This window comes from Littorina saxatilis, linkage group LG2, assembly GCF_037325665.1.
Source record: "Littorina saxatilis isolate snail1 linkage group LG2, US_GU_Lsax_2.0, whole genome shotgun sequence".
Taxonomy (NCBI): Eukaryota; Metazoa; Mollusca; class Gastropoda; order Littorinimorpha; family Littorinidae; genus Littorina; species Littorina saxatilis.
Genome location: NC_090246.1, coordinates 96,715,214 through 96,728,827, shown reverse-complemented (window position 1 = coordinate 96,728,827; position 13,614 = coordinate 96,715,214). Strand labels below are relative to the sequence as shown.

The following is a 13,614-nucleotide window of genomic DNA, read 5'->3' as shown; positions in this document are numbered from 1 at the left end:
GGCCGACGTCTTACCACCCCGCCACAGCGCCCGTCACATTTGGGGTCTTACAATTGGGATTCCACTGTATTTGAACAGAAAACAAGAAATTCCTCCGAGGTAGGAAAAACACCCCCGTCCTTACCATTCTCACTGCCACCAACTGAGAAGGTTATTTCCCTTTGACCATTAATATGTCCCTCTATAAGTCCTTGTAGAATCTTAATCCACCAATAACTCCCTAACCGTGTGTTTGACTGGTCCCAATTTTTGTAAGGACCGTCTCAGGAATGTATAGAACCTGTTCACCAAGTTTGGTGACGATCGGTCCGTTCATTCTTGAGATCTATATGCGAACACAAACACACAAACAAACAAACTCATCGACGAATCCTATACACACCCCTATACCGGGGGTGTAAAGACAAACACATTATCTCTGCTTTGCCAGGCTCCTTAACAAAACGGTCAAGTCACAGCAGTGGACGTGGAGCTTTCTTTGCCCGTGGACACGTCACCTGATTTAAGAGCGCACTATATTGTTTCTTAGTTTTGAGTTACGGGTCCACACCACAGAGAATACATTCTATATCTCTGTGGTCCACACGACGATACTCGCTCGCGAAAGCGCTGACCCCTACAGTGAAGTATGTGTGATTGAAGGCTTCCCGCGACGGTCCGAGTTGACTCTGGATGGTACATCCAAGCTCGTGCATGGTTTGCCTAAAATGTCAACCCTAGCCCTGCTACACTTTGTAATACAAGAGACCTCTCTCTCCCCCGCCCTTGAAGACCCTATTTTTTCAGATTTTCTGTGAATGTCTTTTTTGTTAGTTTGTTTGTACACGTAGCCAAGTTCGATTGTATGATTCGGGGAAGGTTGCCTAATTTGGACCACTACCTAATATGGACAACCTCCTGTTCTGACAAACTAACGGTGCTAGAGCGCTCAAAACAATTTCATTCGCTGTATTCACCCTCTCTGGATAACATGTCAAAACACAAACCTCAAAACCGTTAGGCTTTTTATTTTTTTTGCACTTTTGGTAGTGTTTACCCTAAAGTTGACGCCTAAAACGAACTAGTTTCTGCCCACAGCTAAAGTTGTTATCACACAAAAAAAGTTTTATATGACAGCTAAAACTGTAATTGTTAGATGTATTAGTTACATTTTAGCAGTGTTGACCTCGAGTTTCTACTCCATAAAAAAATAATAGCAAAATCTCAAAGTACGTGTATGTTGCCTAATATGGACCACCTTCAACAAATCGAAGAAAATAAAAGCAAAAGGCTATTTTCATTAATTAAATAAGAAGCTTGCTGAAAATAACCTATAACTAGCCCTCGAGTTTCAAACAAATGTAACAAAAAGTCTTCTTTTCGTGGAAGTTGATAATTTCCTTTATTTTCACTCTGTTTTTGATAAGTTTCTTTAGTTTCCTGTTGTGCTTCAAATAATGTTCTCATCAACACGAAACAGATAAGTCTAAGGAATATTTGAATTAGTCTGACTTGCACACTAAGTTGTATCATTTTATTTTGAAGTTAAGGGGTATTACAGTGATTCGAGAAGGCCTCTTCACTGGTCCATATTAGGCTCCAAGTCTCCTCATCTGGACCCTTTGTGAATTTTTCTGTACTTAATTTTTGCTGAATGTCTATCACAATTAACTAGTTAACTCTAATTAGGCCTAACAGTTAACCTAAGAGAAAGGACTACCAAACACAAAATGAAACTTCTTCGCAAGAAAACAAGCTAGTTATCAACAAGAAACAAAAAAGTGGTCCATATTAGGCAACCTTCCCTTACCTAGCACTGATTTTTTATTTTATTTTTATTTGGGGCGTTCTCAAAAGGGGGTTCCACTGTATACGTATTGTCAACCGGCCTGTGACACCCATCGGCGAAAGCAACGAACCCGGCAGCGAAAAAATCACTGAAAAGCGAAGCAATGTCAGTCAGCGAGACGCTTGCCCCTGGCGTGCCATTTGCAATTTCACGGCGTGATTTATTTATTTATATGGGAGATTCATATAGCGCTTGACGTTCTCTAAGCGCTTTACATATTAATTTCTGGACGTTTAAGGCAATGGGGAAAGTGATTGAATCTAACACCCCCATTCCACACAACCGTTCTAGGTCGCGTTCCCGTACCGACCAAGGACGGCTGCCACAACAATGGAACGCTGCGCAAACGGCCGTTTTTGGCATCTTTGAGCAGCGTCTGACCATAGTGGCAGCCGTCATGGATCGGTACGGGAACGGGACCTAGAACGGTTGTGTGGAATGTGGGTGTGACAACTCAGTGTGTGAGAGCGCTACCGTTGCGTTACCGTTGTTTTAAGTTCATTTAACGATCCAAGATCGTTACACCATGTGAAAATGCCCCATTAACCTTTGATAAGAGTGTGGCTCAATTTGACAGCAAAACTCAACTTTGATGAAGTCCCCGAGAATAAACCACCCCTTCTGCAGCTGCCGACCCCCCCCCCCCCCCCCCGGCCTTCCCCCGCCTGGAGGCTAATAACCTGCTCTTTCATTTATGTTCATTACATAATTATATATATATGCCCTCAACTGGGGGGTTCCACTGTATTATTGTTGATGAGTCGTTTGGAAACATAAAATCACCGCAGGCTATCATCCCCACCAACGTCTTCGCATTAGACTTTCATTCACTGAAACGAAGGTGAAATCTGGTTGCTAAACTAAAGTAGAAATCTCAGTTATGAATAATCACATGTGATGGGTCAATCAGACTCTTTACCTGACTGTAGCATCATAGCCCTTCCAACTAAAAAAACAACCTCCCCCCTCTCCCACCAGCCCTCCCTCCCCCCTCCATAAAATCGAGTCAAACAGTTAATTGACTGAAAATTGTTGACATGAAATCCTATTGTCTGGTAGAAAAGGAAGTAGAAAATAAAGTACATCAAAATCAAAGGAGAGTAGGTCAGAGTACTTGTGGATAAAAGTGGCAGACGGATGGTGGACGCAGTGCGGCTAAATATAGGTTACACACTCCGAGTTCTGATTATCTTGCATATTTTCCCGAGGGTCGATTTTCAGGTATTACCGAGCCTTTGGCGAGGTGATACCTGAAAATCGACCCGAGGGAAAATATGCAAGATATTCAGGACGAGGTGTGTAAGCTATTTATCCCATTACTCCGACGTTTTCATTTAAAACACTTACTTTTTCCACTAAAACCTGCCCGTGCCTGTTTTCAGCTTGCCAAAAGCCTCCACAGTCGAAATTCATGTCAATGAATTCATGCGCAAAGCTAGTTCCCATTCGTCAGCATAATGGACGGCGTCATTCGACTTGTATGTGGACATTCAGTCATTCATATTGCTTATAAAAAGGTCTGCTGTCTGATTTTACATTTTGAAAGTCATTTTAAAATATCCCTGTGTATATTTGACATCGGCTTTCGTTATACTCAATTCGGCATACCGGGTTTATATTTTTACCAGAATTGCGCACGATAATGGCAGCACAACAAATTCAGTTCGGGCCGTGCTGGTTTGATCGTTGACCTAAGTCAGTTCGCATGCAGTGTCAGGCTGTTTGTCAGTCGGGGATAGAAATGTTGGCTGTCATCGCGCTGTTCTGTTTCGGTTTTCACACGTGGATCACTTACATATTTAGTCGTCGGGTTTAGGTGAGCCAAAGCTTCAATACTTCGCCTGTTGTAGACGTTGAGCAATAAAGCTTGGAAGTTGTATGTCGGCACTGAGTGTCGGTCGCGGTACATCGCTTTCCACTTTGTCCCGGTCTTGAGTTTGAACACCTACGGTTGGCTACATCTAACACCTCACATCCTCTTCTCTTCCCCATAATCTTAACTGTATCTCCAACTTCTTTTCGTCTTCTTCGTCTTCTTCTTTTCATTTTGATGCCGCTCCCTCATTTGTCGCTGAACCCCGCAGTTTACTCGACTCGGATTCACACAAGCCCGTCAGAAGCAGACGACAGTTTGAACAGTCTTGAACAGCACGGTTGCAAGCAGATTCAGCTATCACTGAATCGAAGCAATACACTTAAAGCTAAAGCAAATAACCAAATGAGAAAACATAACGTATGATTTGACTTCATGGTGACTCTTCTGATAATTTTTTGGGCGTTGGAATGGATCTCAACGGGTTCGGCCAACCACGACAACTTTTCGAGATTTATGCACCGCAGGCATGCATTCGACAATCGATGTCAGTTTCAGATTGAGTTTTCAAACTACCAGGTGACTGGGTTGTGTTTTGATTGCTCTCTCTCTCTCTCTCTCTCTCTCTCTCTCTCACGGTTCTGTGTAGATGGCTGTCTGTGTAAAAATTAGGGAGTATCGTCCCTTGATCCCACTCGCGATGCTCGTTGAACATGCCTTTGACCATGCAGTCGCTTCAGCCAGCGAAATATCTCGACTCCGCTCTTTAAATCCATGCAGATTGTGCGTATCGTATGAAGTATTCTTTATTTTCTCAATATTGACACATGTAGGCCTGTCCCTATACGTGATATTGACTTTGACACCATAAAATATTTCAGTCGTATGTTGAAAAAAGTAGTCCATCTGTAAACTATGAATATGCAGATGACCTCTATAAATTATTCATTGTACTCTGAAATCAAAGACAATGACCAATGACAGTTGAGATCGAAACTCGGTTGTGATGGATAATTCATATGGTTGCGATGGATAATTCAGAATAATCACCTCCTCAGCTAACAGAGACAAAGAGGCAGGTCATGGGATAAACATAAGTATTGACCTCCGAGCTTCAACTCAAGGGATAGAACTCTATGAATTGACATCTTTAGCAAGGGCTACCGTACTTATTGCCCTTGACAATGTAGGTGTGACCGACGGACTACTAAGTGTTATATAAACAGACCAACATCAATGACAAGGCCAAATAAAACACATATGTGTTTATTGTAACCTGACCGACACTATTTTTTCCTGACAAACCTAGCTTGTTCTCATTGTTTTGATTTTTTTGGTAATAGATATGACAAGAAACCCCCCCCCCCCCCCCCCTAAAAAAAAAAACCACCCAAACAATCTGACTTAATGTGCCTGAATAACAAAATAATACTTGGCTTTTATTTTCCGTTCTGCTTGAAAGCTGAATTATTTCAGAGAACAATAATGTTGACGGGCATGGAGGGTATTATTTGCAAGTTGTTAAGCATATTTTGCTAAATATAGCCATCATTCCTGGATTGCTGAGATTTGAAGTGCATGTTGTAGTATGGCTTGCATAAAACAATTGATGGAGTAGACATGCATTATATTGTTTTATAATTTTAATCAAAACACACACACACACACACACATGTACACACACACACACAGACACCAAAAAAGGCTATATTTGTAAGAACTTTATTGAAAGCAGAATGCATTAAATGCCACCCCTGTAACACACAGCATGTGTGAACACGGAGCAGCAGCAAAATAATGTGCAACAATAAATATTCACAGTTGTTGCGTAAATAAAGTAAAAGGAAATAGTATACATGTGGTCAAATTGAGGCAAAGATTTATAAAAATATAAATGGAAGTAAAAGCACATCCACCATAAAAAATGTTAGTCGAAAGGCAAGAAACCTGAACAGGCTTTGCAACAAGTCGCGTAAGGCGAAAATACAACATTTAGTCAAGTAGCTGTCGAACTCACAGAATGAAACTGAACGCAATGCCATTTTTCAGCAAGACCGTACACTCGTAGCATCGTCAGTCCACCGCTCATGGCAAAGGCAGTGAAATTGACAAGAAGAGCGGGGTAGTAGTTGCGCTAAGAAGGATAGCACGCTTTTCTGTACCTCTCTTTGTTTTAACTTTCTGAGCGTGTTTTTAATCCAAACATATCATATCTATATGTTTTTGGAATCAGGAACCAACAAGGAATAAGATGAAAGTGTTTTTAAATTGATTTCGACAATTTAATTTTGATAATTATTTTTATATATTTAATTTTCAGAGCTTGTTTTTAATCCAAATATAACATATTTATATGTTTTTGGAATCAGAAAATGATGGAGAATAAGATCAACGTAAATTTGGATCGTTTTATAAATTTTTTTTTTTTTTACAATTTTCAGATTTTTAATGACCAAAGTCATTAATTAATTTTTAAGCCACCAAGCTGAAATGCAATACCGAAGTTCGGGCTTTGTCGAAGATTGCTTGACCAAAATTTCAATCAATTTGGTTGAAAAATGAGAGCGTGACAGTGCCGCCTCAACTTTCACGAAAAGCCGGATATGACGTCATCAAAGACATTTATCAAAAAAATGAAAAAAACGTTCGGGGATTTCATACCCAGGAACTCTCATGTCAAAATTTCATAAAGATCGGTCCAGTAGTTTAGTCTGAATCGCTCTACACACACACAGACACACACACGCACAAACACCACGACCCTCGTCTCGATTCCCCCCTCGATGTTAAAACATTTAGTCATAACTTGACTAAATGTAAAAAACTTGACTAAATATAAAAAGAAGGAAACAGCAGTATGTAAACAAGTCGCGTAAGGCGAAATTACAACATTTAGTCAAGCTGTCGAACTAACAGAATGAAACTGAACTCACTGCATTTTTATAGCAAGAGCGTATACTCGTAGCATCGTCAGTCCGCCGCTCGATGCACAGGCAGTGAAATTGACAAGAAGAGCGGGGTAGTAGTTGCGCTGAGAAGGATAGCACGCTTTTCTTTATCTCTATTCTTTTTACATTTAGTCCCAGAATATGTGTTTTTTTCAACAATTATAAAAAGTACCATTTTTAAATTCATCAGTTAGTGTTTTTCATCGTAAACACTAGCCCAAACACACAGAAAAGAACAGCCTTTACTTGTAAGAGAGGTAGTTTATGAACGTCTTTAATGTAAAACAAGTAACAGAGTCAGCCATTATAACTGCATGTAAAATATACTTCCAACAACATTGTGCAGTAATTGTGAGTTCCAGTATGATAAGAGCATAAAAGGCAAGAAAGAGCATTTTGACCGTTGAAGGATGGAAGGGGCAAGAGGGGGGGGGGGGGGGGGGGGGGGGGGGGGAAGGGGAACCTTAAAATACACTTGCACTTCTTGACCCCTCACCTTTATATTTTTTAAATAAAGAATGGCGAAAACTATTTATTTTTATTTTTTACAAATGAGTGTTTTCTTTGCTGCCTGTTTTCAGGTCCTTTCAATTTATATGAAAAAAAAGAAGAATGCTGCAATTGTGCAATTGTTCATGTTCATTTATTTTCTTAGGGATCAACGTTTACAGGTACATGTAGAAAACTTATTGAGGAAGATGAAAATTTGAGTTGTGAAAGAATCATATGTGACACTGACAGGTATATACGCAGAAACACTATTTCCTAGAGATGTGTTTGTAGAATGTTATGCAGCGAACACTCATTTCAACACGACCAATATATACATATTACACAGTATTTTACACACAGGACAGTACAGTAAGCAAGTAATCCAATGTAAGCAAAACATTTGGGTGGAAAATAACACATTTACCGAAGCCAAAGGATAAGTGAATTTCTCTTTAATTTGTTAAAGTACTTCACAACAACATGTCGCACAGTCACAAAGTAGCAAATAAATAAAGAGGGCACATAACTTAAGTATTGTTATTTAACAATGTAACTGTCCGTTGAACTTCAAAAGATGAGTACAATTTTGTACACACAATGAATTACATGTACACATATACCAGTCAGATTTTTAAGTTCAAATATGTGACCCTCCACCACGGAATGAGTCGCATGTCACCTTTGCATGATTTTCATATTTTTACATTTTCCTAAAGAGTTGTTTATGTTCTATCCAGTGGTGAAAACCGTTTTAGAAAAGAGCGAAAACTGTGTGAGTTATAATCCTGTGACTAAGGTGACCCTCATACTGTTACCAGACACTCCTCGGACTTATATTAAGCCTAGCGCAGAACCGCGCGAGGTGACATGCGACTCATTTCGTGGTGGAGGGTCACATATTTCATTGAAACACTTGAAGATTCTTGATGAAAACAACTGCTGATGATATGAATAGACAAAACAGAGAGAAAAATATCCATATCAACATCAATAGATTGCTATTGGGATGAATACATACACCAATACAGGAAGGGAAATATCAATGACACTTAGATGAGCGTCACATGACGCTTTGATTCTCATGACTGTTCACTAAGATTTTGTCGTTGCACTTGTATGCAGCAAGCATTTCGCAGGAACGCAGCACTGCATGTTCCACCACATAGAATCCCATGCAACAGAGTTATAGCTCCCTTCTCAATCTCAGCTCCGTAGCTTACTTCCCCAGTTGAGGTGCGTGGTTAATCTTACTATCTTATAACTGGATAGCATAGGTCTCATTCTCTTTTCCAAAACAGACCAACTTTTACCCTCTTATTTTTACCCAGATGATAAATCTTCCTATACTCTCATGGAAATGCGTAGCATTGCTCTCATTCGCTTTTGAATGAAAGTCAAACTTTTACCCTCTTGTTCTGATGTGGTTGATAAAATTAATTATTCACTCGCATTACTGAATAGCATAGTCTTCAATCTCGTTTTAACCATGGTCTAACTTTTAGCCTCCTACTTTGACGTGGATACTGTAGTTTACTCTCGCGTAACTGTGTGGCGTATCTCTCACTGTCCCATTACTGGCCTTCTAAGCCCTATAGTTTGTCCTCTTATGTCTGTGTCGCATAGCTCTCACTGAGGTCTGACTCTAGCTTCGTATCTCTGCTATTACTGGATAGTCTAACATTTAGCTTTCTCAGTCGCAAAGTTTGCTCTCTTCTGACTGTCTGGCATAGCTCTCACTCTCCTATCACTGACAGTGTGACTCTTAAGAGCTTCCTATCTTGACGTTAATGATGGAGTAGCTCTGCAGGGATGACATGAGGACATAGAAGACCCACAGAGAGACCAGGATGGCGGCACAGATGTACTTGAAGACGACAGGACCGCCGAGCTCAGCGCCCACGGTAAAGCGCCGGATGATTAACAAGAGGATAGCGATGACAGCGCAGGATGTGAAAAGGATGACGCTGAATCCAAGGTTGCCGGCAGGAACGGCAAAGTCTTCTCCCTGTGAAGAAGAAAGATTTTGTGCTGGTTTACACATTCATCAGCCGTGAGGAGAAAAACAACAACAAAACCAGCAGCAACAGACTTGGTTGCCAGTGGAAACGACAAAGTCCCCTCTCTATGAAGAAGAAAATAATACTTTAGTTGTAACCTTCTGGAAGGGTGTCTTAGAAAAAGGGTTCCACTGTATTCAGATATGTGTTTTCGTTCAGGGTTTGACACAAACAACCCCTTCCAGTGAAAAAAATCTGCCTGCCGGACTGTCAAAGTGTTCTCCCTGTGACCAAGAAAGACTTGAGTCGTATGATTTTGTTGCTGGCGAACAGGTTTATTAGCGCTGAGAAAAAAGGACCAGACTGGAATGCCAAGGAAACATCAAAGTCCCCTTCCCTGTGAAGGAGAATGACTTGAGTTGTATCAGTTCTTTGGAAGGGATCTCACAACATGGAGTTCCACTGTATTATTCATCTTTATGTCTTCCTTCATTCCTTTCATTTACCTATGACTAGTATAACAAAACAAACTGAAAAATGTAACACCCCCTCAAAAAAACAAACAAAAAAAAACAAGAAGGGCAAAGCCCATACGACTCACATGCTTGACCTTGACCTTTACTAAACAACTAAATAAATACAAATAACTAAACCTAGCAATGACATCATACACTAAGAACTGCTTTACACATTTTTCCTACCAAAATACATATGACCTTGACCCAAGGTCAAGGTCATCCAAGGTCATGCAACACAAAGCTGTTAATTCAAGACATAGGAAGTACAATGGTGCTTATTGGCCCTTTCTACCATGAGATATGGTCACTTTTAGTGGTTCACTACCTTATTTTGGTCACATTTCATAAGGGTCAAAGTGACCTTGACCTTGATCATATGTGACCAAATGTGTCTCATGATGAAAGCATAACATGTGCCCCACATAATTTTTAAGTTTGAAACAGTTATCTTCCATAGTTCAGGGTCAAGGTCACTTCAAAATATGTATACAATCCAACTTTGAAGAGCTCCTGTGACCTTGACCTTGAAGCAAGGTAAACCAAACTGGTATCAAAAGATGGGGCTTACTTTGCCCTATATATCATATATAGGTGAGGTATTCAATCTCAAAAACTTCAGAGAAAATGGGAAAAATGTAAAAAATAGCTGTTTTTTAGACAACATTTATGGCCACTGCGACCTTGACCTTGAAGTAAGGTCAAGATGCTATGTATGTTTTTTGGGGCCTTGTCATCATACACCATCTTGCCAAATTTGGTACTGATAGACTGAATAGTGTCCAAGAAATATCCAACGTTAAAGTTTTCCGGACGGCCGGCCGGCCGGCCGGCCGGCCGGCCGGCCGGACGGACGGACGGACGGACGGACGGACGACTCGGGTGAGTACATAGACTCACTTTTGCTTCGCATGTGAGTCAAAAAAGACCAACCAACCCCCAATACAAACACACAAAACTAAAATAACAAAAAAACCACCATTTAAACAACAACTTAACCCCCCCCCCCCCACACCAAAATAATTCCCAAGAATCCTCACCGTTTTGATCTGCCAGTAGATGCAAGCGATCAGCCATGGCAGACCCAGACCCAGAAAGACGTTCACCGAATTGGATCCATTGACGTTACCCACTGAGCTGTCAGCAGTTTTCTCCCCCAGGGCTGCCTGCTTGGAGGCGAAGGTGTCTGGCATGGAGGTACCAAGAGCCACCAGAGTAATGGCGGTGACAGGGTCTTTCAGTCCGATCAGGCAGCCAAAGATGGAAGCTAAGTCACCGATGATTGCGGTGAGGAAGCCGATAACTCCGAGAGACACGAGGAAAGCCGGCCATCCACCCAGGTACTGAGCTGGGGGGATGAAGGCGAACAGAATCTGCAATGTGAAAAGAGATTTAGATTCTTTTTTTTACCACTCTCAGGGAAAAAAACCCAACTTAACAATTCATTAAAAAGATATTGCAAATATTTTTACCACTGTCAGGAAAAAACCCACCTTATATAACAGGTCATCGAAAAGATATTGCAAATATTATCTCTGATGATGTTATACATGTATTGACATCATATACTTGTCCTCAGTGCAGTAACATCAATCACACAAGTTTCTGCATGCAGACAAACGGCCGTAATAGACGAACTCCGTAAATAACTCTGTCGGGTTTGTATGGGTTTCGAAAGAGTGAATACCCTTGCTTTTACTGAGACAAACAGGGCGGGGATGTAGCTCAGTCGGTAGCGCGCTGGATTTGTATCCAGTTGGCCGCTGTCAGCGTGAGTTCGTCCCCACGTTTGGCGAGAGATTTATTTCTCAGAGTCAACTTTGTGTGCAGACTCTCCTCGGTGTCCGAACACCCCCGTGTGTACACGCAAGCACAAGACCAAGTGCGCACGAAAAAGATCCTGTAATCCATGTCAGAGTTCGGTGGGTTATAGAAACACGAAAATACCCAGCATGCTTCCTCCGAAAACGGCGTATGGCTGCCTAAATGGCGGGGTAAAAACGGTCATACACGTAGAAGCCGTGGGAGTTTCAGCCCATGAACGAACAAACAAACAAACACTTCCACAACCCATAGAAACCCGACAGAGTTATTTCCGACCACCGTCTATTCTGTACAGCTTTGATCAAATAACAAAAGGAAGCAAGCGTTCTAAATAAATGTTAGCGTCTGATCTCTCACCTCCGGTAAAAATAGTCCTTCCGGGTACAAATAAGATAAAACTGTACATGTGCTTGTTTAGGTGATGACCGGTGGACCATGCTTCACGGGGGTTTGCAACCCCTACTCAAACATGTGGTTGACTTGTGAAACAAAAGAATCAGTTGCAGACACTACGCAAAAGACAAAAGGTAAATAAGAACCAAGTAGAAGTAGTCTAATGATTCTCCTGCAACATTTTGTTCTTATGTAACCGAGATGCATGCAGCACAACAATCTCATATGGAGTCAAAGGCCAGTCAAACATTAGTGGGAATTTTAGGGCTAACTTAATTAACCTTACAAAAACTGCTATCGGTACATAAAGGTTCCCAAGAGCATACAAGGAGACATGCAGCAGCCAGACCCCATCACAAACAGCCAGACCCCATCACAAACAGATCTCTACAATTGACAGGCGTCTATCCGGCAACGTAAAAGAAACATCAAGCTACTGTAAATAGCTTGCGCTCTTCGTCGGCAGACAACTCTGCAGAGTCTGCTGTGAAGGGTTACGCGGTAGTCTCCCTGTCACACTTACAACCCTGTGTGATCTCACCAAAGATGAACAATACCCCCCCACATCCATCTTCCAGAAGAAAGTGAAGTAATAGAGGATGTAGTTGAGGAAGGTGACAGTGTTAAGAAGCCTAATGCTTTTACAACCCTGTACAATCTCACCAAAAGCGAACAATACCAGCAACACCCACCTTCCAAAAGAAGGTGCAGAAGTGCATGATGTAGTCAAAGAAGGTGGCACTCTCAAGGTCACCGCCGTTGACGTTCATGGCCACGTAGAACTGCTGCACGTAGGTGGACTTCTCCAGCTGCAGGGGGTCCAGGTTGTCCTTGGTCAGGTTCACGATGCGACTCACCAGACCATTGTACTCTGAAAGCAGAGTGGAATGTTGTGTTTGTCTTCATTTACTGTATAGTTACTGTGTGGAGAATGTAGTTTGTTAGTTTATTCTGTATATAGTTGAACCTACCCTTTGTGACCATGGCCACCTCTTGATAACGACTCCCTGCCTTTCACGACCACCCCAAGGTAAATCCTAACGAGGTTCTTTCCTATATATACATGTAATTCACCTTTCCATAATGACCATTTGTAATCTGAAAGCATAGTGGCATGGGTTTGTCTGAATTTACTCAGGCATGGGAATTGAAAAAAGTAAAAAAGGCTAAACATTTCTGCCGTGTAAAGGCAGAAGGAAGCAAGTCCATGAAACATAGTTTGGAGAAAATCGACATTTTCTGTTTGCATCACTGTTTTGGAATGAAAAGCTTTAAATGATTTTTTTGTTTGCTGATAACATGTAGGGCATTATTGTGCGTTTCTGCTATGAATATTAAAACCCTCTTTTGATTCATCACTTAGAAATAATGATTTTTTTGGACTTACTGCCTTTTGCCGAATTAATTCCCTAAACTCATTCACTCAAAAATAATGGTAAAAGGCAGTAAGAGGACATACTGCTTTCTGCCAAATTATATCCCGACTAAAATCTTATTTTAAAAAAATGGCAAAAAGCAGCATTGGACTTACTGCTTTCTGCCATATTATATCCTGGTTGATATATCTGGCTGAGAAAAGGGCATAGAGCAGCAAGTGGACTTACTGCTTTCTGCTAATTTATTATCTCCGAAAATTGAAAGTAAAAGAAAATACACGCAACACTGCTTTTGGAACTTTTTTTCAAATGTGACTTTACGTCCAGTGATTTTGTGAATTTCTGAATGCACAAACAACTTCCTTGGTGAACAATTTGTATTTTCCTTTGTGATTAACCGAGACAAATGTTCCCGTTTTCTTACATTT

General features: G+C 41.0%; 1 protein-coding gene across 1 annotated transcript in view; it reads right to left on the bottom strand.

Annotated features, from left to right (window-relative positions):
- Positions 1 to 8,663: 8,663 nt before the first annotated feature.
- The window catches only part of LOC138955008 (sodium/calcium exchanger Calx-like), a 91,847-nt gene continuing 86,896 nt past the window's right edge, over positions 8,664 to 13,614 (bottom strand). Inside the window, exons 16-18 of the mRNA XM_070326736.1 lie at positions 12,503 to 12,681; positions 10,634 to 10,966; positions 8,664 to 9,086 (exon numbers count right to left, since the gene is read on the bottom strand). Coding sequence (XP_070182837.1) covers positions 8,844 to 9,086; positions 10,634 to 10,966; positions 12,503 to 12,681 — 755 coding nt within the window. The 3' untranslated portion in view covers positions 8,664 to 8,843. The remainder of the gene's footprint in view (positions 9,087 to 10,633; positions 10,967 to 12,502; positions 12,682 to 13,614) is intronic.